Here is a 27,017-nt window from a genome sequence, read left to right as displayed (position 1 = left end):
ATGTATAAATTATGACTTTATAAGACAATTTCGAAAATTACCCACCTCCATCGAGTGTACTGTATTTGCAAATTACCCACCTCCTCTTTCTTGTACTGTATTTGCAAAACTACTGCGCTGGTGAGCGTTGTAGTCCAGAGCTGCGCTTGGAGTGTTTATGAGTGTGATTCACTGAAGGAAACTGTAGGGGGAGCTTTGCAAATCTTTTCAGTGCATCTTTATAAATACCTTTACAACATTAATAATACGGTATATATTTCATAGATGTCATGTTTAAACTCACTACATTAGTTTTATTCAATTTATTCCTTTATATTTATATAAAGTAATACTTTTGATTTAGATATTGCTTTATATATTTTATATACTTGCTCACACAAGTGGCAAAACATTTAAGCATAAGCTTTATGTTAAAATCATAAACATTTTAAATTAAAACTTAAAATAGAAAAAAAAAAAACAGGCGACTCTCATCTTTTTACAAGAAATCCCCTAGGTCATAAAGAACTTTGTTTTTCCACCTTCACAAAGAGACCAGTGCTATCCATTATGTTTCCTGACGGTGGTGCTTCTCTGCTCTCCTCTGCTGGCCTCCCTGCATTGTCTTTGGTCAATATAAACCAATGTTTCATTTTGACAAAAATAATATTCAAAGCTTAAAGACTAAAGAATTACCTACGTACACGTCTGAATTTTTATCCCTCTGGAGTCTGAGGCTGTTTTGGGGCCCTGGAGAAGTTTTGGCATGCCCTGACATTTGTGCTTTTTTCAGTTGTTCATAAACATATTAATGGAAAAAGTGTCATTACACTGAATTCAGCACAAACTAGGCTACTATAATATGTGAGGAACATGTATGTACATGTTTGTTTGTTTTTTGAAGGAATAACGTTTATGCGTGGTTATTAAAAAATCAAAAAACTTAAGTCACTGAAATAAGGCCACAAAAATGTGATATATGTGTTCACAAGACTTCTGGGTATTTAATGTTGTAGACTAGAGTTTTTGCTTCAAAATTATGTAAAAATTATCCTGCCTACTCATTCATATAAAACAATATATTAATTAAACTTTTGTAAGACACTTTTTGTCAAGAAAAACAGTATGCGTGGAGGCGTGAATCTTAATGAATAATGCTGTGATTCACACCTGAGAAGACAAAAGATCCGCATAATGACCTTGATTGATTCTCATATGTTTGTCAATTTTCTATACAGAGGAGTAATATTTATTCAATATTTATTGTCATCACTATGAGTGCTGGAAATTGTTTTCAATTCATACTTGCAGCCGGAGGGCACTCTATGCACCTTTAGTCCAAAAATGTCTCAGTGAAGAACAGTCATACCATGTGACATTCCAGGAACTAATAGAGGCTTCCAGAGATTGCTATAATCATGGCTATAACATGCAGATAGACACTTTTGAAGATAATAAATACACGATTGAGATGATGTATACATGTATTGCCTCAGAATTTGTGTCTGAATAGTGCTCGCTCTGTGGGCGTGGCCGCATTAACGGGTAATGAGCTGAATCACAGTCGTCTGTCATGGCTCTCTTTACATACAGATTACATATACAGAGAATTTTTGTTTTTGATTTGACTTACATGATTTAAAACCTGTTTCTTTAGACATAAGTCAATTTTTTTGTGATTAGTATTCACAAAGTTACACTTAATTTTCTGAGAACTATCAGATTTGACTTCGTTCAGAGGGAGACGACAGATCACGCATCATGTTAGTTTTAGCACATTGTTTTATTTTTACTCTGAGTGTAAACAAATAAAAGAAGATATTTCACAGATTAAAATGGTGTATATACCTATTAATTGTATGTGTAAAATTGAGAGTATTTTTAGTCTCTTTCACACTGGTTAGAAAAAAACTGAGGTGGTATACCTCCGACTCCAGAGTGTTAACATTGTGCTGTAAATTTACCTGCTGCAACTGATGCTGTTACTAATATGTTGTTAATCTGTCGTAATCACCATGAGTCACAGTTGAGGCAAAGGAAAACGAAAGGTTGTTTTTTTTTTTTTTTTTATTTGCAGTTTTTTTTTGTTTTAATTTAATTAGTATTTTTAGTAGTTTGTTACAGTTATTCATAAAATCCTTTCTAATCATTAATTTTTTTTTTTTTTTTTCGATTTCTGGAAATCATCTCGCTACCCCTCCCTCACCCCCACATTGGGAACCACTGCTCTAGAGATATAATATACCAATGTACTATTGTTGATTTTTTTGTATTTTCCATGTATTTTTACCGTGTTTTTGAGAAGCTCATTTAAAGGCACTATAGAAAATAAAGCTATCATTATTGTTATATAATGTCATCTATCTAGAAAAAGCAACTTGGGTTGCTTAATTTTTTTATATTGTTGCAGTGTTCATCTCACTGATTTCCAAGTGGAACCTAACCTACAAGCAAGAACATTTTTAAAAAATTAAAACTCAAATCAAAATTTCATATCTATGATTTTGTGTGTGTGTATTTGATAAGTATTTATAGTCAAACAGTCATTACTAAATAAACCCCAGGATGATACAAGTCCTGATCACCTTGTCAAAATGTATTTTGTGATTCTGAAACCTCAGTGAACATTAAACGCATTTGCAGCATAATGAGAGGCATCACTCATTTTACTTTCATTTTTTCTTAACTTTATTTTACATAAAGCAGGGGCAACAGTTAACAGTTTTCCTTTTTTCCCTGATAGACACACTACAATATATACACAACATGCTTCATACCGTTATTCTTTAGTATAATTCATGCATAATTTTAGGATTCTTTTGCGAACTTCTGTTAGTTTTAAGCCATAAATTATTGGATTGAAAAGAGGAGGCACTATAATCATTTCTAAAGCCAAAAAATTACGCAGGGCTACAGGGAAATCACTTGATCCATATCTGTTATAGATGTTATCAAAAAGTATTGCAACAGTGAGATTTATCAATGAAAGTACATGAGGCACACATGTCTGCCAGAATTTCCTTCTGCACTCTAATGATGCTTTACATGCAATGATAAGTTTAATATAGGACACAGTAATTACAATCACAAGACTGAAATATAACGAAATAAAAATAAATCCATAAAGGTTATTGACAAAAGTTGATTCACATGAGAGTTTTACAATTGACCAGTTGTCACAATACAACTTGTCAATATGATTTTTACATGGTACCAACCTATTTGACAAGAAAACTGCAATGAACATAATAAGAAATGGTATGATCCAACAGAAGCCAAGTAATATGCTGCATGAAAATGTGTTCATCTTCGAGTGATAGTCTAAAGGTCGACATATGGCCACATGTCTGTCATATGCCATCACTGCTAATGTAGAATATTCACACATGACATAAGTATAAACAATAAAGGCCTGGAAAGCACACATGTAAGATGGAATTATGTATGAATTCAATATTAAATCATGCAAGATTTTAGGATAAAATGCTGCTGTTCCATAAATGTCATTTACACAGAGATTGCACAGAAAAATGTACATTGGTTCATGAAGGGCTCTCTCCAAGACAATAACAACACTGAGCCAAATGTTCACAAACAGTATCATAACATAGAGGAACAAAAAGCATGTGAAATAAATATACCTGTATGATTTAGTCTTGTGGTTCCATCAGAGTGTAAGTTGCAAAATTTGTCATATTTTCCATCATATATTTAAGTTTTTAAGCTTGCACTTGTCCGTATGCAAAATGCCCTCAAAATGTTGCAATTAAAAACATCTGTATCTCAAGTAACTCACATGTTTGCTTCAGTTTGAAAATATAAATGTAAAGAAATGGCATACGTGCTTTTAAAATACAATAAGAGTTAACATCAATCAATTACCACTGAATTGCCTTGATTTGTTAACTTGCATGCTCACATTCATGAAATGGAAGTATTATGGACTACTCATCTGCTTATAAGTTCTCTGAGTTTCAACCAAATAAAACCTAGGGGAAATTCAATAAGCTCTGGAGGGCTTTTTTTTTTTTTTTCTTTGAATGATATAGTTCACCCAAGATGTAAATCACAACTAATGTAAAAGTAAACTGAAGAAATATGAATGTTTTTTTTTTTTTAATTATTATTATTATTATTATTATTGTTGGTCTACAGTTTCTTCTTATTTAATCTTATTTAAACCTGGAATTTGAGGCTTAGTTTTAGGCACAAATCTAACTGCTGAAGAAAACTGAGTTCATGTTGACAACTTTGCATGAAAAAAAAATAAGGGAGGCCATTAAAGGGTACATAACACACATGGTTTCTGCCAATCTCATGTTAAGCTTGAGTACCTATAGAGTAGCATAGCATCCTTATCTCCAAAGAGTCTTTAGTTTTATCAGATTTATAAAAGACAGATACGCTGTACCGAGAAAATATCTCCAAAAACAGCCGAGCTCCTGGAGGCATGCCGTGGGTGAAGCTAAAGAGTGACGAGCATGCGCAGCTTTTGTGTAGCAATCGCCTGCCAGCTATTGATGGTCAGCTAAACAAATTTATTTAAACTAGGGGTGGGACGGTTCAGATTTCTCACAGTTCAGTTTGTATCACGGATTTATTGTCATGGTTTCAGTATAGTTCAGTATGTTCTATGTTCAGTAAAAAACTGTCAAATGAAGATAAAGAAAATAAAAACAAATAATCTAACTATAAAAAACAAATAAATACATGAGAGCTAAGATACAAATAAAATGCTTTACAGGTTTTTTTAGGTATGTAACAGTAATCAAATATAAAATAACACTTTATATAAACTTATTTGAATAATTAAATAAAACTGAAACATTATTGAAGTTACAAAAGCCATTCAGTCAAGAGTGATTTATAGTGATTTATCCTTTGTCATTTGATTAATATTAAAGGTGCACAATGTAATATTTTCTGTCCGCTAGAGGTCTCTAGAGGTCTATTCAAAACAAAGGCGTAGCTTGATGACGCCAAGTTTAAGTGCGGAATTTTGGGACATGTGGTCTTCATCTCAACAGTTGGTGGAAAAGAATTGGGATTGGACTCGGGAAGAAATCATGTACATGAATGCGATTATTAACGTTACTGTAGTATGAAGAAGAGCAGGACCGAGTGTTGTTGGAGCTGAACGAGGCCGCTGGAGCGATTGCTCAACACACGCCGCTAGCATCTGATTATGCTAGGGTGACCATATGCGCCATTCTCCCAGGACGTGTCCTGTCCAGGATTTTTAAATTGCCTAAAATGGCTTGAGCCCTTGCCTCTTTAACTGTGAAAGTGGTCATATTGATGTGCTCCCGGAACGTGATTTAGGAACACGATTTCTACACGGAGGTCTGTGCAAGCCACTGTTCTTATTTACATTCTTCATGCAATGCATTAAAATTTTGTCGTATTTGCAATGCTTTGACCGTTCTCTGTAGATCCAGCCTTCTTGCAAGCCACGATCGGTTGATTATGTATAATGCATGCTATTGATCTAATTATTTTTCAGTCGTTACCTTCCACAAATATGAAAACAAAACCAAAACTGGGACATTTTATGCAACTTAGAAATCCTGGACAGGACGCGTCCTGGGAGAATGGCGCATATGGTCACCCTAGATTATGCTATGTTAGCTATTTCACAAAATAGTGTTTTTCTCTGAGGCATGGTACTCGCAAAAAAAAAATCAAGAAAATTAGATTTAAACGATTTAAATAGTATTTAGATTTTGATCTCCCATGATCCTCCCTGTTCCACACCTGCACTCACTTCCTCGTCAACTCCCCATCACCACAGATTACCTGCACCTGGTCTCCATCATCAGCACTCCCTTTATAATAGACTCCCCTGCACTCCTTGTCTGTTCTATTGTTTGCTATGTGTTTGGTTGCTGTTCCTTTGTTGAATAAACCCTGTTTTATAGAAGTCCGATTCTGTTTCCTCTCTGCTGCAAACACGCTTGAAACAGAAATATATCAAAACCCTTTTGTTGTTCCCTTGTCTATTAAAACATGTAAATATTAAACCGTCTTTGGTGTACCGAGGGTAACGCAGGTATGACGTAATTGACAGGCGATTCCTCACAAATTGCAATTTTCTCACGACTTACAAATAGTGGGAAACATTTTGGATGTTGTAAGTACTCAAGTGAACAAAATATGTAACACTGACCTTGTGGTTTTTGTATATTTTACTGCAAAATTCTTACATGTTGCACCTTTAAAACACAGAACAGGAATGTTAGACTTCTGTCCCTTTAAGATAAATCAAAGATCCAGTACACTGATATGGATACACATGCATTGTCTGTCTCGTTTCTCTCTTAAGACATACCACATAGGGGCACTCCTGCCCGAAGAAACAAGGGGTCCGACCACGGACTGAAGGTTCGGCGGCACTCCTGAGTGATTTGCACCCGGAATGTGCCGCGCTGCCACGCCCATCTCGGGACTCGGCCGTGAAGCCAGTGCTGAAGCGGTCTCATATGAAGCAGACCGAGCGGTGTTACAGCCGCAGCAGCCGCCATATGCCCCAGGAGCCTCTGAAAGAACTTCAGTGGGACCGCTGTCCTGCCATTGAATGTATTCAGGCAGTTCAACACTGACCGAGCACGTTCCTCTGTGAGGCGTGCTATCTGCTCGACCGAATCCAACTCCATACCGAGAAAAGAGATCCTCTGCACCGGGGCGAGTTTGCTCTTTTCCCAGTTGACCTGAAGCCCCAACTGGCTGAGGTGTCTGAGCACCAAATCCCTGTGTTTGCACAACTGATCCCGGGACTGTGCTAGAATGAGCCAGTCGTCGAGATAGTTGAGAATGCGAACACCCTGTTCTCTCATGGGAACAAGGGCTCCCTCCACGACTTTCGTGAAGACGCGGGGAGACAGGGCCAGCCCGAAGGGTAGGACTCTGTACTGATATGCTCGACCTTCGAACGCGAATCTCAGGAATGGCCTGTGTCGCGGAAGAATTGAAACATGGAAGTACGCGTCCTTCAGGTCAATCGCTGCAAACCAATCTCGGGGACGGATGCACTCGAAAATGCGTTTCTGCGTGAGCATTTTGAATGGTAGCTTGTGGAGGCTCCGATTCAAAACTCGCAGGTCCAAGATCGGTCGTAACCCGCCGCTTTTCTTGGGTACAATGAAGTAGGGGCTGTAGAACACCGACCTCAAATCGGCTGGAGGGACCGGCTCTATCGCGTCCTTCGCCAGTAGGACTGCGATCTCCGCACGCAGGACAGGGGCATCGGCATCTTTCACTGTAGTGAAGAGGACGTCCCTGAACTTGGGGGGGAGCCGGGCGAACTGAATCGCAAAGCCGACCCTGATGGTCCGAAGGAGCCAGCGAGACGGACTGGGGAGCGCTAACCCGGCTCGCAGAGACCGTACAAGCAGGACCAAAGGGACCACCGGTGTACCCGCAGCAGGGCAGCGAGGTGGAACACAGGGACGCGGCTCGGGGGGCTCTCTTTGTGAGGCGGCCCGAAGCGGCGTCACAGTGTGCTAGGCAACACTTACCTGGCTCCACGGATGGACAGAGGGAGCAGTCGAGGCTTTGGCTGCTCGCTGCTCGCTGCTGTCCGCTGGCGACAGAAGAGGGGGATGAGAGTGGTGAGGTTTTTCTCCTCCCACTGCTCTCCAAACCCTCTTCAGACCTGGAAATGGAGGAACTGCTCTTTAAAATTTGGGTACCGCTGCCTCTTGGGTCAGTGGCGGAACAGAAACAAACCCAATAAAGGATTTACCACCTGGCCCTCCTCCAGGGGTGGAAGAGCAGCCCCACCCATCTCTGGGTCGCCCGTCTCAGGGGTGATTCTCACCAACCAGTTAAACAGCTGCAGAGACGGGAGGCGTCATCTCCCCGCAATGGATACAGCAGAGCCTGCTGGGCCGGAGTTTCTTGCAGGGGACGACACCCTTGGCGACGAGCAGACTGAGGGGCGGCCCAAGAGGAACTCAATGGTTTGTCATGGGAAGCTCCCCTATCCGCTACTAACTGAGGAGAACCGCTGGGCTCAGTCCTCGACAGTGTCACCGAAAGGCCACCTCGTAAGATGGGAGCATTGAGAAAGCATTTAGCTTGACAACCTCTCACACCTCACAAGGTAAGCCAGGGGGCACTTCTGGACCACGGAGGTGGACATCGTCTGGCTGAGGGCCTGCGCCGTGACTTTGATCACGGTTAGTCAACAAGCGCAGCTCAACCCCAGCACAGAACTACCCTCATGCAAAAAGAGTGCCTTGGCCTCACATGCAGGGTGGGTGTGGTCTGTGTACAGCCACCCCATCCAAGAGGGTAGTGAGAGAGGAAAAACTTATGCAGATTGGCACCTTTGGCATTCCATATTTATGGCACCAATATACCCCCATACTGCCAAGTTTTCCATGCACATCTGGAAGACCCAGGAAAGCATGGCTGTAAACTCTGAATCTGAGTCAGCATAAGCACACACCATTACAGTGGGCAGCGTCACCCTCATTTCCAGAGCATAACAGCACTCTCTCCGATGCTGCAATCGACGTCTGTCCCTCAGCTGGAGCTCTGAATGAAATGCTAGGTTCCCCTATGAAAAGGACCAGCAATCCAATCCAGAAACTGCACAGCTTGCAATGCGCTAGAGAGGGAGGGGCCCTAGGGGGTTGGTTCCCCGAAGGAACCCCTCAACCTCATGTCACCCAAGCCATATCAGCAAAGTAGACCTCTTTTGGTGCACCAGAGAGGGCGCTACAATGGAGATTACGCAAGGGAACCGCGCATCTAGAGCGCCGAGCGAGCGCTGGGTTGCCGTGACAACCCGCGCTGCAGCCCGGCAGCTCGACGGCACACGACACGCAGAGGAGCGAGAGGTTTGCTCTCGCTGATCTCCGCGGTCTCCCAGAGTGTCGGGCAGAGCCGCGGCTGTGCTTTTACACACAAGCGGCAGCTGGCCAACAACAGAGGGGACTCAAGCTTCCCGGAGAAAGAAGAGTCACGACCGGCGTGTCGACGTGATCATGTTCTCATATGAAAACATGAACACCCACGAACATCATTTCAGCACGCGCCCAGACATGCGAAACGGTGATCGTGGCCGTCAGTGAGGACAGGAACGATCGCATCCAGAAACACAAGTAAGATGTCGTCTTTAAAAAGACGCGAATCTACTTGTGTAAGCTCTTTCAGGGACTTTACTCTTTTAGAAGTGCTGAAGCACGCAGGGGAACGGCCACCGCAACACAGAAAGGGATTGTGTGCAGCCTGTCATGTGCTTTCTCTCTCTTTGAAGGCGCTCACTCTTACCAGCCGTAAAAACGGCTTTTCAGCGCTCAAAAGCGCACCGTACCGGCCGTGAGAACAGCCTTCTGACGCTGTCAAACAGCTATTTGCTCAAAAACGGCAAACGAAACAGAAAAAGAGAGGACGTCGACCCCGCTGCTGTGCTGTTCGCCCGCACTCGGAAAAAAAGAGAAGTTCAACCAAAAAGCTTGACTCGTCTTCTAGCAGACACTCGCTTGCAGAGAACAGGAACAAACACCGTTCGGCTCCGAAGCGAAAAGCTGAAGATGCAACACACCTGCTGCTCATTATATACCCGCGCTGCGAGGCGAGCAGCTGATGCATATGATTGCATGCCAATGTGCATTGGCTCGTTTAGTTACACTCGAAGTAGATTGGCCTCTCTAGCGAGATTCCTATTCGTCGGTCTGTCCGACGTACGTCGAACGTGACCGACTGAATGGGAACACACTGTATAAAGATGAAGGAAAGAAGGAAAAAGAAAAGTGCAATATTCAAGTGCCTTGCCAGTGTCCTTGCTCGGTGGAGTCGCACAGGTAGAGTTGCTGGTCTTTACACTCTTTGGTCTTCACACGAGGAGGGCTTCACACAAGGGCTGCCGCGGTAGACTATACAGTTCTACCAGCTTGTTACAACGTTAGTTAGTTCAGCAGGCCACACCTTACGGACTCAGACCGAAACAAGAACAAGCGTGATTTACCACGTAACCACAGTAAACAAACTTCCTAGCAACTACACAGCACTAAAATCAAACTAGAAACAACACAAAAACACTTCTAGTATGCAGATCCTCTTGTAGCTTGAATGATTATCTCTAATGAATGCTAAATAACAACTGTTTAAATACTAAAGCTGGCTTTGGCCACGCCTTACTGACTCAGAGCGAAACGAGAACAAACGCAATTTGCCACGTGACCACAGTAAACAACTTCCTAGCAACTACACAGCACTAAAATCAAACTAGAAACAACACAAAAAACACTTACTGTATGCAGATCCTCTTGTAGCTTGAATGATTCTCAGGGAACCATGGTTACATGTATAAGAAGATTATAAAGATAATTTCTTTTAATATACCAATGTACTATTGTTAATTTATTTTGTATTTTCCTTGCATTTTTACAGTGCTTTTGAGAAGGCGCTATAGAAAATAAAGCTATCATTATTGTTATATAATGTCATCTAACTAGAAAAAGTAACTTGGATTGCTGATTAATACAAAATTGTATATATAATTTAATATTTTAATATTGTTGCAGTGTACATCTTACCGATTTCTAAGTGGAACCTAATCTACAAGCAAGAACATTGTAAAACTCAAATCAAAATTTCATATCCATGATTTTGTGTGTGTGTGTGTGTGTGTGTGTGTGTGTGTGTGTGTGTGTGTGTGTGTGTGTGTGTGTGTGTGTGTGTGTGTGTGTGCTTTTGTTTATATTACATTGTGGGGACCAAATGTCCCCATGATGTAATATAAACCTGAGTTCACCTACATCGTGGGGACCAGCCAGCGGTCCCCACAATGTAAATGGGTTTATAAATCATATAGAATGAGTTTTTGTGAAAAAGTAAAAGTTTGCACAGTTTCCTGTGAGGGTTAGGTTTAGGGGTAGGGGCAGGGTAGGGGGATAGAATGTACAGTTTGTTCAGTGTAAAATGCATTGAAGTCTATGGAAAGTCCCCACAATTCACAAAAACAAACATGTGTGTGTGTGTGTGTGTGTGTGTTTGATAAGTAGTTATAGTCAGACAGTCATTACTAAATAAACCCCAGGATGATACAAGTCCTGAATCTGATCACCTTGTCCAAATGTATTTTGTGATTCTGAAACCTCAGTGAACATTAAATGCATTTACAGCATAATGAGAGGCATCACTCATTTTTATTTTATTTTTTCTTAACTTTATTTTACATAAAGCAGGGGCAACAGTTAACAGTTTTCCTTTTTTCCCCTTATAGACACACTACAATATATACACAACACGCTTCATACCGTTATTCTTTAGTACAATTCATGCATAATTTTAGGATTCTTTTGCGAACTTCTGTTAGTTTTAAGCCATAAATTATTGGATTGAAAAGAGGAGGCACTATAATCATTTCTAAAGCCAAAAAATTACGCAGGGCTACAGGGAAATCACTTGATCCATATCTGTTATAGATGGTATCAAAAAGTATTGCAACAGTGAGATTTATCAATGAAAGTACATGAGGCACACATGTCTGCCAGAATTTCCTTCTGCACTCTAATGATGCTTTACATGCAATGATAAGTTTAATATAGGACACAATAATTACAATCACAAGACTGAAATATAATGAAATAAAAATAAATCCATAAAGGTTATTGACAAAAATTGATCCACATGAGAGTTTTACAATTGACCAGTTGTCACAATACAACTTGTCAATATGATTTTTACATGGTACCAACCTATTTGACAAGAAAACTGCAATGAACATATTAAGAAATGGTATGATCCAACAGAAGCCAAGTAATATGCTGCATGAAACTTTGTTCATCTTCGAGTGATAGTCTAAAGGTCGACATATGGCCACATGTCTGTCATATGCCATCACTGCTAATGTAGAATATTCACACATGACATAAGTATAAACAATAAAGGCCTGGAAAGCACACATGTAAGATGGAATTATGTATGAATTCAATATTAAATCATGCAAAATTTTAGGATAAAATGCTGCTGTTCCATAAATGTCATTTACACAGAGATTGCACAGAAAAATGTACATTGGTTCATGAAGGGCTCTCTCCAAGACAATAACAACACTGAGCCAAATGTTCACAAATAGTATCATAACATAGAGGAACAAAAAGCATGTGAAATAAGTATACCTGTATGATTTAGCATCTTGTGGTTCCATCAGAGTGTAAGTTGCAAAATTTGTCATATTATCCATCATATATTGAAGTTTTTAAGCTTGCACATGTCCATATGCAAAATGCCCTCAAAATGTTGCAATTAAAAGTAACATCTGTATCCCACGTTTATCCCAGTAACTCACGTTTGCTTCAATTTGAAAATATAAAAATAAAGATATTGTGTACATTCTTTTAAAATACAATAAGAGTTAACACCAATCAACAATTACCACTGAATTGCCTTGATTTGTTATCTTGCATGCTCACATTCATGAAATGGAAGTATTATGGACTACTCATCTGCTTATAAGTTCTCTGAGTTTCTACCAAATAAAACCTAGGGGAAATTCAATAAGCTCTGGAGGCCTTTTTTTTTTCTTTGAATGATGTAGTTCACCCAAGATGAAAATCACAACAAATGTTACAGTAAAACTGAAGAAATATGAAGGATTGTTTTTTTTTTTTTTTTTTTTTAATAAATTGTTGGTCTAAAGTTTTACATCAACAATTATATTTAAACCTGGAATTCGATGATGCTTAGTTTTAGGCACAAATCTAACTGAAGAAAAACTGAGTTCATGTTGACAACTTTGCATGACAGGAACATAATGCACTATGAAATGGTGTGAAACACTGATAACACCTTTAAGTGCATTTCCGAAAACATGAGGGAGGACAAATACCAGGAAACTGTTGAAAAGTTTCATGTACACTGGAAGGGCCATATTATGAAGCCCCGCACATGCACGGTAAAATCCCCAGAGTTAAATCAACTCTGCTCAGAGTACATATTGTCCCTCTCTAAATAGTGTTAAAGTAACACTGAAGCAGATTTAAAGTTAATCAGATAATTAAGCAATTACTAAGTGATGATTGAACATTAATGATGAACACCTGCTCTTAACAAGCAGAATCACTGAAGAAAAGAGAAACACAAGAACCACAACTGACTTCAGCCACAGCCTTATGCCAAGTTTACACTAATAGGACTTTAACACTCTGAGGTCTCGCCGGTGATACCACCCCGTTTTTTTTCTTACCAGTGTGAAAATACTCTGTCAATGTTGCACATACAATTAAGAGTTATACACCATTTTATTCTGTTGAATATCTTCTTTTATTTGTGTACAATCAAAGTAAAAACAAAATGTTGTGCTTTTTGTAAAATAAAGAAAACTAACCTGAAGCGTGATCTGTCATCTCCCTCTGAACGAAGTCCAATCTGATAGTTCTCAGAAAATGAACTGTAACTTAGTGAATACGAATGACAAAAAAATTAAACTTATGTCTAAAGAAACGTTGAAATGTCAGGTTTTAAATCGTGTAAGTCAAATCAAAAACAAATATTCTCTGTTTATATAATCTGTATGAAAAGAGAGCCATGTCAGAAGTCCATGATTCAGCTCATTATCTGCTAATGCAGCCACGCCCACGGAGGGAGCGCTATTCAGACGCAAATTCAGTGAATATGAGCATACATCGTCTCAATCGTGTATTTATTGTCTTGAAAAGTGTTTTAAATAGCCATAGTTAGCGATCTCTGGCCTCTGTTAGTTCGGTTCCTGGAGAGTCACATGACCTGTTCTTCTTTAGATAAATTTGTGGACTAAAGGTGTACAGAGCGCCCTCCAGCTGCAAGTATGAATTGAAAACACAGTATCCAGCACTCATAGTGATGACAATAAATACTGAATAAATATTACTCCTCTGTATAGAATATTGACAAACATGAGAATCCATCAATATTTCTCCAAATGTGCATGCTTTTAAGCTAAAAGCCTATATGAAATGCCACAGAGGTAACATAATTGTTCAGACACTTTGCATCACAGAAATACAATATATTTTAAAGAATATAATAGAATATCATTATTTTAAATTGTAATAATATTTCTTAGTATTGCTGTTTTTTCTGTATGTTTGATATACACCATATGATGAGCTTGAGACATTATCACAGAGGGTTTTTTCACACCCTACCTGACTGAAAAGCCTCATTATTATGCAAGTCATTTCAGGTCATTATTATGTGATTCTTTTGTCTTCTAAGGTGAGAATCACCCATTATTCATGATGATTCATGCCTCCACGCATACTGTGTTTCTTGACAAAAAGTGTCTTACAAAATTTAAATCTCTCTATTGTTTTACATGAACGAGTTGGCAGCATCATTTTTACATCATTCTGAAGCAAAAACTACAACCTCCAATACCCAGAAGTCTTTTGAACAAATATTATTTTTTTGTCCTTGCTGTGGCGTCTTTAAATCATTGTGGTGTTTACACTACGTAAATGATCCGCAACAACTGTCACCCAACGGCTTTATTTGAAAATGGACATTGGGAAGAAATTAGATTAAATTTAATTCAAAATTTAATTAAAATTAAAACATTATATTAAAAGTTTAAAACATTCTGGCTGACTTCCCAGAAGGTGACTTATTTTAGAACGTTTCCCTTTTTTGTTTCCATAATGACATGTCACGCTCATCACACGTGACACACCGTGGCCAGCCGGCCACACTGTATGACAGATGTATCGCTTTTCTCACCATGTCATCAACTATCTGATATTCCGATTCTCAAATATGTGCAAGAGAGTGTTTTGTCATTTAAAAACCTATATAATTGTCAGCGGATAGACGAGGAACACAGAGGTAAGTGATATAAACAACAGCAGGTTTATTGAATGAAGAGGAATCAACAACACAGCAGAGAAAGCAGTCCAGGTAAGTGGGTTTGGATAAGGAAAGTCTTGGTACAGCTTATCTGTGAATGATGCAGTCATTTTTTTTCCAGGAGATCCAGTAACCAACGAGCATGGAAACGATGGAGAGCAGGGGCTGAGGAGAACCAGGTTGGTGGTGTGAACAACAGGTGAGTAGAGCATAGGTAAGACAATCCGAGAACACAACAAGGTAAGGTTGAGACCAGACAGTGAATGAACAGGAGGAGTGCAGTTTTGTAGGGTAGACTGGTGATTGTTGACAGGTGCAGGGAATTAGTTGTCAGGTGATTGCGATCTGGAAAATGTGGTAAGTGATGACAATGGTGACTGGGTTGACTCCATGACAATAATGACCTTGATCTTAATATATGTGAATTCATCCATTTGTCCCGAAATACATGTGGCCGGTGAACTGGGAGAACAATACAGAGAGTGAGCTTTATAGTTACTTACACAATGTGTCATCTGATATGAATAAACATCGGCAAATAATATTTGAATGGACTGTTATTGCTGCTTCCATAGACATCAGTGTATATTTCATTGGCTGTTGTGTCGCAACACGTGACACCACAGGATAACGAGTCGGCCGACAGCTCCAGATATTTAGCATGCTAGATATTTGTCTGGCGTCCGCGAGGTGTCGTTGACACATCAGCAAGCCTCTTTGATGCCTCGTTGAGTAGTTCACATATAAAGACTGGCGAGCGCCGATCACTCGCTGATTTTTCCCCGATCACAGCCCGACCTGTCGGCGAGCTCGTTAACTGGCAAATCAGGCTTAAATCGGGCTTAAAGTCCTGTAGTGTAAACTTGGCATTAGATGAAATTAACTGAAGATAAAAGACGATAAATCGTCTTTTTTCAAGATCTGATTAAAAGATCTGATTCACTTATTACTAACCAGATTGACATTATTTCTGTGAGATGTCTAAAGAAGTTCTTATTGAGAATTAACAGCGGTTTAGATGTTGGTGTTTTATTGGTCAAAAAATTATGCCACTATTATGGTGGTCAGGGTTTGTTTTAGTTGGGCTCTTGACACTTTTATGTCCTTAAAATAGTTTGTGTTTGAGCAATTGCAATAGTGTTTCAAAACAAACATTTGTACATTGCAGACTGAAGGAGCAGATCTGCTTGAATTTTCTGCTCAAAAGCCCTTTCAAATTAACATCACAAAGAGGGCTCTTTCTTGACTGAGATTTGGCTATTGCAAAATTGAAACAAAAAAAAAATCCATTAAACAAATGCCACTGTAATGCTTTGATGCTAAAAATGAGCAACTCTAACCACTCAGGCTTATACATGAAAACATAGCATACAATCATCAACAGTGGTGACAATAGTTATTCATACTGCAATGCATGATGGGAGTTTTGACACCCAGAATGCACTGCAGCGTGAAGCGTTTTTTTAATCACCATTGTTGAGATTCATATTCTGATTTTTGATGTCTGTGTGTGTCTAAGTGATGCAGTAGTTCAAAAATTTTTATGCACTACATGGTTTAAAAATGATTCAATATATCTGTTTGCTGCAACACGTTCTTTTCATGCTGTAGATTCACAGTGTTGGTAATGCAAAACCAAAATGTATAAATGCCAAAACATATGATCAGTTACTTTGGAGGCAATCAGGCAAGCTCACAATGATTAAATCATCATATAACAACAGCTAATATCTACTCACTGTAAAGCACTGACCTCACTGCGTTCACAACAACATATGCATTGTTGCAGATAAATATATAACATAGAAAGTCAAGGGTCAAGAGTCCAACTTAAGCAAATGCTGATCTCCCTGATGGTTAGTAATAAGTGAAGCTGGTAATGCTGTTTGTGGAGTTGTTTAATCAGATCTTCAGAGATTTCACGATTTTTAGCTTCAGTTGATTTCATCTAAGTCTGTGTCTGAAGTCATTTGTAGTTCTTGTGTTTCTCTTTTCTTCAGTGATTCTGCTTGTTAACAGCAGGTGTTCATCACTAATGCTCCATCATCACTTAATTAATTGCTTAATTATCTCATTAACTTAAAAAAACACTGAAGCAGAGTTTAACACTATTTAGAGAGGGACCAAATGTACTCTGAACAGAGCTGATTTAATTCTGGGGATTTTGCTGTGTGACATAAAAAAAAAAAAAAAAAAGATTTACTAAATCGTGTGCACAACTTACTAATTCGTTCCCTTAATTTACTCAATTGTGCGCACGATATACTAAAAAAAAATTACTTTTGTTTTGTTCAGTTCAGTGTCTGTTATTGTCACATATACATCATTGTTTTTGTCCTTGCCTGTCCCTTGAGTCTGTTTTGGAGCTTCTGCACTTAGATCCTGCATCCTCTCCTTCGATTTCAACCATGTATGACATTGTAAAATAGAGGTATAATTTAAGTAAAATATTTGGTCCCACTTTATATTACGTGCCCTTAACTACTATGGACTTGCACCAAAACATAAGTACAATGTACTTATTGTGTTTGTATTATATTGCAAAACACTTTTGCTGCAGTTAAGGTTAGGGACAGCTTTGGTGTATGGTTAGGTTTAAGGGTGGTTTAAGAGCTAAGGGTTCACAGTGTAATTATAAATATAAGTACAATGTAAGAAACATGTATGTACAGTATACAATAAGTGCATTGTATCAAATGATCAAATTTAAGTACATAGTAGTTAAGGCCACCTAATATAAAGTGGGACCAAAAATTTAAACAATAAAAGTAAAATATATTCTCATTTAAAATATAAAAATTATTTTATATTTCTTTGGTCATTTAGACAAACATCTTCAAATAAACTAACAAAGGATGAAAACGAAAAATTTCATAAGTGGATCTGGGAGCAGTGAAAAGCAGGCCTCTTTTTTTTTTCTGGAATGTTTTATGATACTGTTCCTAATAATCATAATATTGTACATGCTTGTCTTTCTTACATTTTGTTATAATTCATTTATAAAATGAATTATACCATTTTGCATTTCTACTTCAGTAAAGTACATCAAGTAATTGTCAAGGATTTAAACATATTTTAGCTTCTTAAAACATTCACTTTTGCTGAAATACAGGAGACAAAAACTCTGCGCACTGCCCTTATATTTAATCCATAGATTAGAGGATTAAATACAGGTGGGACTATAACTAATTCTAAAGCCAAAAAATGACGCAGACTCTCTGGAATGTCATTTGAACCATATCTGCTATACATGATATCAAAAAGCATAGCAAAAGTGAAATTTATCAGTGATAATATATGTGGCAGACACGTTTGCCAGAATTTCTTTCTGCTTTCTAAAGATGCTTTACATGCAGAGATGAGCTTAACATAGGACACTATAATAATAACTGCACAGATAAAAAATATAACAGCAACAATATATCCATAGACATTATTCACAAAAGATGATGCACATGACAGTTTTACAACTGACCAGTTGTCACAATATAATTTGTCAATGTGATATTTACAAAATGGCCTTAAGTTTGCTAAGAGGGCTGCTATAAGACTAAAGCAGTTGGGAACAATCCATGAAAACAGAATTAATTTCACACAGGTGAATTTAGTTAATTTGGAATGATAGTCTAAAGGTTTGCATATGGCTACATATCTGTCATAAGACATCACTGTTAATATTGTAAATTCACACATTAAAGAGCTGTAAATAACAAAGTACTGCAGAGCACACATGTGAGAGGAGATCACATATGAATCAAATATTAAATCAGACAGAATTTTAGGGTAGAATCCTGAGGCTCCATAAACCCCATTAATACACATATGACTCAAAAATATGTACATCGGTTCATGAAGTGTTTTCGCCATGATAATGACCATAACAAGACGTATATTAATTGATAATATAAGCAGATAAAGGAAAAGAAAACAACTGAAATATAAATGCCTATATGATTTAGATTCTTTAGGCACCATAAGAGTCAGTATCACAGGATAAGACATGTTATCCATCAAAGATGCAATGCAAAAAACATACAAAACAATATTAATAAATATAAAACATCAAAAAAATCATAAATACACAATCTGTTTTTTATAGGCATCAGTATCTATTGTTCACTGAGGAAAAACAGATAGTCAAAGTTAGCACTTTAGTTATAAAAATGGCAAATTATCAGCAAAAAAGTACCTAGATGTCTGGTTTGGAGAGCTGGAAGCTTTGATTTTATAAGAGCTTTTTCAGTTGGGAAATCTCTAGGATAAAAATATCTTGTTCATAATTTGATGAAGTTCAATGAGAAGGAGGGCTTAACAACATCGTAGGCCAATTTCACACTTCCTGGTTTTTGGCTTCCTTATTTGCCCACACTGGTACATTTTCTTCCTGTAAAAGCGATGGCTGAGCCTAACAAGAACAAGTTCAGGAATCAAAGTCTTTGTATGCATTATATATGATGAAAATGTTTGAACTGTCTTGGTGATTTATTGGTGAGACCACAAAGCTCTAATTAAGTGCAAAATAAAACTAATTTAAAATGACGGCACCTACTGGTTATATCATTCCCTGTGTTTGTTTGGCACAGCTATGCATTATGCATCACACTCCATGTAAAAACATGTCTTTTTCACAATGTGCTGGGGAAATCATCGGCTGGCAGCACCCTTCTCACACAGACCTTATCGGCTGGAATTTGAGAGAGGTGTGGCTATTTCTCATTCTTCAGTAGCTGTTGAGGGTGAGTTGCTGGATGAGGATGTGTTTTCGCTCACATCCTCATGATCAGTGATGTGGTTGTTGAGGATGATGTTGTTTCTGAATCCTCGCAGCCTGCCTGCCCTGTGTACAATGAGTTGCTGAGGGTTATGTCTTGTGCCGTGGTGGCTTGAGAGATGTGAGCTCACTCACAACCGATATTCATCCATTTCAGCAAGCTAATAATGCTAGATTGGGGGGGATGCATATGAGTTGATGCCCCCAGTTGAAGAGATGCTGGCTAGCTACCTCTCGCTGGGAGAGGCATTGACATTGAAGGCTGCCACTACCAATGTACGAGGCAGCTGTTCAGGCCAGGGCTGCGCTGCACACTATGGCGGTGTTGCAGGCTTACCAGGCCGATCTGCTGAAAGAGCTGGACCAGACTCAGGGGCTCCCCCCTGAGGTGGTAGCAGAACTGTGCCGCATTACAGATCTTGACCTCCATGCCACCAAACAAACTGTAATGGTAGCCACGGAGAGGCATCCCTGGGTGAACCTGTCTGACATTGGGGATAAAGCGAGAAACTTTCTCAATGCGCCGGCTTTGCCACCTTACCTTTTTGCCACTTTTGTTGAAACAGTGGTCAGGAAGTTCAGAGGTGAAAAGTCTAGGGGGCCTGGCTCGTCTTGGTCTGGGGAACAAGACAGGGCTATAGGGGGAGCGTTGCCACTCGTGGTCCTCCTCCGAGTAGATTGCAGAGGAGGTGTTACACAAAGAAAAGAAAGCAGGATTTGAGAGAAGTCATCTAGAGTAAACGCTCCCAGTATTCTCAGGATGCAGAGGCCAAATAACATCTGCCACCTTCCATCTCTTCCTTTCCACCTTTCACCTCCCCCACTTTGTCTGAGGTCAAGTGTGGTGTGTTAGAGGCTTCCTGCATGCACTTACATCAGGCCCAAGGCTGGACCTATGATGTTGTTTGGCAGTTTTTATTATTTATTTATATTCCTGCCCTTTGATGGTTTGGCACAGGATACTGATTGTGAGTGTGTTGTTGGTTTTCGGGGTGTTTTAAATTTGCATAGTCAGGCCTATTCTCATTCAGAGTAGTTTTGACTCCACTCTTAAGACTCCACCCAGGTTGTCACTGTTGGGTCTTTGGCTCTCTTGAGCCTACTCAATAGAACTGGTTGAGGCTTCTCTCATTTTTTAAAGTTATTTTGTGAGGCCTCCCTCTTTCAGAACTCAGCCTGGGCAGGGCCTCCTTCATATATGGCTTTTTGAGCCTCCTCAGAATCATCTGCTGAAGCTTCCATTCCCTAGGGTTCCACCTCAATAGCAGTATCAAATCATTAGACTCGCTTTGAGACTCTTTGATAAGCGGTCTTGATGTTTTATGTTATTAGGTCTCTCGTTTAGAAATGTTATTCCCATACCTCCATTATTAGAGTCCAGCTGGTGTGGTTGTGCCAGGATTGTAGGGTCTCTTGAGACTCCTTGGTGCAACCACCCTTTTGGGGATCGTTACCAGGTTTCCTCTCAATTTAGAGAGTCGTCATGGTCCTCAGAGCACCACATTAGATAACCTGTCTGAGTTGTGAGACTCTCTTTGAGCCTCCTTGGTGAGGTATTCTTTTAGAGTAGAGCCCCTCACTTTAGAGGGATGTTATGCTGAAGCCTCTGCTCTGAGAGCTCAGTGAGGGCAGAAGATTGGGTGGTACGCTCTCCTTTGGAGCCTCCTTGGTTTACTGTTTTCATGGTGGCGTTGCTAGGTTTCCTCTCACTTTAGATTGTTTTCTGAAGAACCGTCCACCCTAGAGTTCCGCTTGCATAGCAGTATTGAGTGTTAGGCTTCTTTAGGCCTCCTTGGTAAGGAGTCCTTAGCGTAGAATGAAGCTAAGTCTCCTCTTGCTTAGAGAGTTGCTTTTGCTGAGACCTCCATTCTTTGAGCTCAGCTGGGGTGGCTGTGAGCCTCCCTAGTATAGCCTTCCCTAGGGAAGCATTGTTAGGTTTCCTCTTGATTTAGAGAGTCATCATGCTGAGACCTCCACTCCCCGAGCTCCACTTTAGATAACCGGTTTAAGTAGCATGGCTCTCTGTTAGCTTCCTTGTTGAGGAGGTCTATTAGCGTAGAGAGTAGTTAGGTTTCCCCTCCTTTATAGAGGTTCATTATGCTGAAGCCTCTGCTCTGAGAGCTCAGTGGTTGCAGTAGATTAGGTGGTAGGCTCTCTTTTGGAGCCTTCCTGGTTGACTGTTCTCAAGGTGGTGCTGTTAGTCTTCCTCTTGCTTTAGAGAGTCTTGTGTAGCCAGGCTTTCTGGCCATATGAAATAGAGTCTATGACTACTGCTGGTGCGTACAGCTAGGACGGAGAACTTGACTCTGGTTAATTGCATTGATGTCAGTGACTTATGCCACGGCACTCATTCCTTCAGCATGGTGGAATAAGCATTTGTTCCTCATTAGCAACCTGAGACATGTTACGAACGTAACCATGGTTCCCTGAGAAGGGGAATAAGACACTGTGTCCCATTGCCATGCTTCAGCCTTGCCTGCCAATGTCTTATACTACAGGCACCCTATTTATACTCTGGTCACACCGGTAGTGACTTCATGGGCTGTCGCCGGCCAATGTCATTGTCGCGTTTTCAGGCACCGGCCATGCCGGGTGCATTCCCCATTAGCGTCATACGACACAGTCCCCTTTTCAGGGAACCATGGTTACATGCTCTCTACCCTGTCAGACATGGTCTCTACCCTCTCAGACGCAGTTCAGCGCTTCCATGTTCCATGTTTACGTTTGAATGCCAGCTCAGTATTGTTGCTTTCTATGTGGGATAAAAAAACAAACAAACTTGGATTTAATCAAAAATATCTTAATTTGTGTTCCGAAGATGAACAAAGATCTTACGGGTTTGAAATGACATGAGGGTGAGTACTTAACCCTTTCGCACGTAAGTTTCAAATATTCTGGCTGACCCCCCGCCTCTAAATATATTGTTTTGTTAGTACTCATGTGTATTTAAATGTCTGAAACTTAAAATAAACATTATTTGGTTGAAAACACTGCATATTTGTGATATATGAAATGCGCTGCGCGCGTCCGTCTCTGGTTTAGCGCCAGCCAAAGCGTGCACGCACATTTGAATTTGGCAGTCGATCACGTGATGTGCTGAATGTTCTAATCACACTGGTGTGATCGTACGCTCCTGGGACCAACCAAGACTGATCACACCGGTGTTAGGGTTAATGACAGAAATTTCATTTTTGGGTTAATGGTGGATTCGAAATGGTCAATATTCATATTCATGCATTTTTATTAATATTTATGTTAATCGTTTATGGCTTATGATTTATCAGTTTCACTTTTGATTTCATATATTCATGTACTTCTACTTTATATATATTAATTCTTATCATATTTTCAAGTATTTACTTGTTATTGTACCCTTATGGTTCTTATTATTTTATATTTAAGAGTATGCTTGTTATGTTCAATTGTTCTTCAAGTGTTCCAGTGTGACAGGTCACGCTGACACATTTGTGGTTAGATATTGGACGTCTGCCAAGTACTGCAGAAGTGATGTTTTTAACATTTGCCTATTGGGTTAAAACAGCTATTTTTGACACTGGACCAGTGGATGACGTAATGGGTGAAATTAACCTTTTTCATTTTAACAAAAACATCAGTTTGAGTGGGTTGGGAATCTCCCTGTATGCTTATGGTATAATATGGACTGAGTTGTTGATAATAGAGCTTTTTCTCTCCTTTGCTCTCCTGGGCTTCTGCTTCTTCTCTCTTATCTGCAAATGTCTTAATGTTTTAATTCTTTTTGATTTTCATCTATTAGATACAATACTCTGGATTTTACAATACTCTAAATTTATCTTTAACTATTGACTACTCATTTATGATGATTATTTTACCTTTTGGTTTTATTAAGTATTTTCATTATCAATTAAAATTTGCGTGTGAGGCTAAAGTTAATTGTAATGAATAAATAATTTTTCATCAACTTTATCTACTGCCTGGATCTCATCAAGTTTTTGCATCAGTTAAGTAACCCTTTAACAAGCCAGTGAGATGAGTGATGGAACTATCTACTGGCTATAATTCTTTGTCTGGATTGAGTCTCTTGCTCATCCCTTTCAAACTATGTATTGCCACACAATCCAGAAATATAATATAAACACTGAATTAATAAGAAGGACCTACAATGATTCAGCTCATTCCACATTGCACATTTAAAGCACCCAGCCAATTTCTAACCATACTTTTGGTCTTCTACCATTGTAGCTGCATTGGTTAATTAAAATTCAGAATTTCACTACTCATTCAAAAATAATAAGATGGGAAGCTCAACTTTCATTCAACTTTGAACAATAACAAAAAAAGATGTAAAATGTATTTCTTACTCCCTCTTAACAGAAAAGGCCTTAACAGGACTTAACAGAAATGACCATAACAAGACGTATATTAATTGACAATATAAGCAGATAAAGGAAAAGAAAACAAGTTAAATATATATGCCTATATGATTTAGATTCTTTGGGCACCATAAGAGTCAGTATCACAGGATAAGACATGTTATCCAATTTTTCATATTGATCATATGCTGAGTCCCAGAATAAACTAAACTAAATAAGACTTAATACTTAGTACACTTACTGATAAATTAAAGAAACAGCATAACAAACAGGACTCTATGTATATGCATATGTATGATCACTTTTATAAAATAGATACAGCAAATATTTGTTTACTAAATTTTACCCCTTTTTTCTAGCTCCTGAAACCTTAACTCTTGCTGCAACACATGAAGTAAAAACTTGTTTACGTACTGCAGTAATATTTAATCCATAGATTACAGGATTAAAAACAGGTGGGACTATAATTAATTCTAAAGCCAAAAAATTACGCAGACTCTCCGGAATGTCATTTGATCCATATCTGCTAAACGTAACATCAAAAAGCAAAGCAAGCGTGAAATTTATCAGTGATAATATATGTGGCAGACACGTTTGCCAGAATTTCTTTCTGCTTTCTAAAGATGCTTTACATGCAATGATCAGCTTAACATAGGACACTATAATAATAACTGCACAGATAAAAAATATAACAGTAACAATATATCCATAGACATTATTCACAAAAGATGATGTACAAGACAGTTTTACAATTGACCAGTTGTCACAATAGAATTTGTCAATGTGATTTTTACAAAATGGTTTCAGGTTTGATAACAGGGCTGCTGGAATCACAGAGAAGTTAGGAACAATCCATGAAAACAGAATTAATTTCAAACAGGTGAATTTAGTTAATTTGGAATGATAGTCTAAAGGTTTGCATATGGCTATATATCTATCATATGACATCACTGTTAATATTGTAAATTCACACAGTAAAGAGCTGTAAATAACAAAGGATTGCAGAGCACACATGTGAGAGGAGATCACATATGAATCCAGTATTAAATCAGACAGAAATTTAGGGTAGAATCCTGAGGCTCCATAAACCCCATTAATACACAGATGACTCAAAAATATGTACATCGGTTCATGAAGTGTTTTTGTCATGATAATGACCATAACAAGACGTATATTAATTGACAATATAAGCAGATAAAGGAAAAGAAAACAAGTGAAATATATATGCCTATATGATTTAGATTCTTTGGGCACCATAAGAGTCAGTATCATAGGATAAGACATGTTATCCATCAAGTTATGGATATTGCTTCAAATCACACAAAATAATGATATTCTAAAAATATAATAAAAATGCACATAAAAATGTACATAAGACAATACATATGTGCTAAAATAGCTACATTAATTTACAATATACTCATTAGGCTTCAGTATTCATTGTTGGCTGTATAGGAAATCAGACGATCAAAGATGGAGCTTAGAAAAAAAGCAAACAATCAGATCAACAATTCTGGAGCTGTGTATCTGCATGTGTAAAACTGGAAGTCTTATAACATCCTTTTTTCAGCTGGGAAATCATTTGAAAATGTTACAAAGCATCTTGGGATTAATTATAGTCCTTGCAAACTTTGTAATCTTTATTTTTAACTTGGAAAAAAGGCAACAAAGCCAAATAACATGTCGAATTTGGTATATTATTTAGTTTGAATCATTTAGTTTGAATCATTTAGTTTCACTTATCAGCATATTAAGTGGAGAAGGAACTACCAATGTCACCTGGTCATAGCAGCAAACCACTAGATAGCTGACCTTCACACTAGACCACATCAACCAAGAGATGTATGGCCAAGTCAGGAGGATGTCAACCGCACTTTATTGCTGGATCATGGACAGAACATCCACAATTTAAGATGAACAACAAAATCTGATCTCAGGCTTCACATTTTCCCCATTGAAAAATCTCTTCTCATGAGCAAAACAGTTAGCTCTCAATTCAGTTATAAGTTCATATTTCAGAACTAGACTTTTAAAATTTAGGTAATAAGTAATAATAAAAAACCTACAATATTTCATGACATACTACATACACAAAGCTCCCAGCAAACTCTCAGGTCTTTTCTAGTGACACTTTCAGTACCTTTCCATTGCATACTGGTTCTGTACATTGGAGCGAGTTTCATTTGACAGCTCAATTACAACATATTTGCATTTAGACAGTGGGTTCGAGTCTCAGTACCAGCAGGAAATGTTGCTGGGGGGAGTGAATGAACAGCGCTCTCTTCCACTCTCATTACCCACAACTGAGGTGCTCTTGAACAAGGCACCTAACCCCCAATCACTTGCCGGGCACTGCAGCCAAAACAGCCACTGCTGATGTGTGTTAATGGTGTGTGTGTCCAATCACCAGATTGCTTTAAGAGATCAATTCATTGAAGCCATAAGAGACGCGTCCCTGCGTAGAGAGCTGCGCAAGCTTATTAGAGAAAAGCCTCAGTCCACCCTGTTTGATGTCCATGAAGAGGCCATGATGTGGGTTGTGGAAGACAGACCCCGTGATGCTAATGTGGCCAGGAGTTGAAATATCATGAGCACGAGCTCTGGGGAGACCTCAGAACGTACAACCCCAGTCAGTGCAGCACAAAATGACATAGCTGTGGCCTTGCAGGAGGTAGTGAAAATAATCACTCAGCACGGTAAAGCTACTGGGGAACTCACTAATGCAGTTTGTGAACTCGCTGTACAAAAGGTTAGTTCAAGTGGTAGTCAGAGTGTAAAGCCCAAAGTCCAGCCCAGGTATACAGATAACGGCCAACCCATCTGTTTAAGGTGTGAAGGGGTGGGACATGTAGCTCGACAGTGTCCTGTTCCACGTAGTTCCATGAGCCAGTCCACTGCCAACTCAAGCTCTGGGGTGCAGGGAAACGGGTTCCCTCCGTTGCTGTGAGCCGAGCAATGCGAGGAAAACCCGAAGGCTCAAGATGCAGCACATTAACAAAAGAACGGTTCTTGAAGCGTGCAGCTGGCAAGTGCCCTGAAGTTGATATTCAAATTGGCGGTGTTCCAGTTGGATGTCCGCT

The 27,017-nt window shown here is 39.0% G+C and overlaps 3 protein-coding genes and 1 pseudogene across 3 annotated transcripts; all 4 read right to left on the bottom strand.

The window, feature by feature from the left end:
• Positions 1–2,758: 2,758 nt before the first annotated feature.
• On the bottom strand, positions 2,759–3,683 carry LOC137012261 (olfactory receptor 5K1-like; annotated as a pseudogene).
• Positions 3,684–11,248: 7,565 nt separating this feature from the next.
• Positions 11,249–12,175, bottom strand: LOC137012995 (olfactory receptor 52E8-like). The gene has a single exon (XM_067376546.1). The coding sequence runs from the start codon at positions 12,173–12,175 to the stop codon at positions 11,249–11,251; it is 927 nt and encodes a 308-aa protein (XP_067232647.1).
• Positions 12,176–17,889: 5,714 nt separating this feature from the next.
• Positions 17,890–18,825, bottom strand: LOC137012260 (olfactory receptor 5M3-like). The gene has a single exon (XM_067375394.1). It carries the CDS (start codon positions 18,823–18,825, stop codon positions 17,890–17,892), a length of 936 nt encoding a protein of 311 aa, XP_067231495.1.
• Positions 18,826–24,279: 5,454 nt separating this feature from the next.
• On the bottom strand, positions 24,280–25,230 carry LOC137012259 (olfactory receptor 14J1-like). Its single transcript, XM_067375393.1, has one exon. The coding sequence runs from the start codon at positions 25,228–25,230 to the stop codon at positions 24,280–24,282; it is 951 nt and encodes a 316-aa protein (XP_067231494.1).
• Between the last annotated feature and the right edge of the window lie 1,787 nt (positions 25,231–27,017).

This window comes from Chanodichthys erythropterus, chromosome 22 (assembly GCF_024489055.1).
Source record: "Chanodichthys erythropterus isolate Z2021 chromosome 22, ASM2448905v1, whole genome shotgun sequence".
Lineage (NCBI taxonomy): Eukaryota > Metazoa > Chordata > Actinopteri > Cypriniformes > Xenocyprididae > Chanodichthys > Chanodichthys erythropterus.
The sequence above is the reverse complement of the archived record's forward strand: the minus strand, read 5'-3'. Positions and strand labels throughout refer to the sequence as shown.

What these genes read in the sequence shown, in the direction of transcription:
- LOC137012995 (XM_067376546.1), bottom strand. Translation starts at nt 12,175, where the DNA reads ATGGATAATATGACAAATTTTGCAACTTACACTCTGATGGAACCACAA.
- LOC137012260 (XM_067375394.1), bottom strand. Translation starts at nt 18,825, where the DNA reads ATGGATAACATGTCTTATCCTGTGATACTGACTCTTATGGTGCCTAAA.
- LOC137012259 (XM_067375393.1), bottom strand. Translation starts at nt 25,230, where the DNA reads ATGGATAACATGTCTTATCCTATGATACTGACTCTTATGGTGCCCAAA.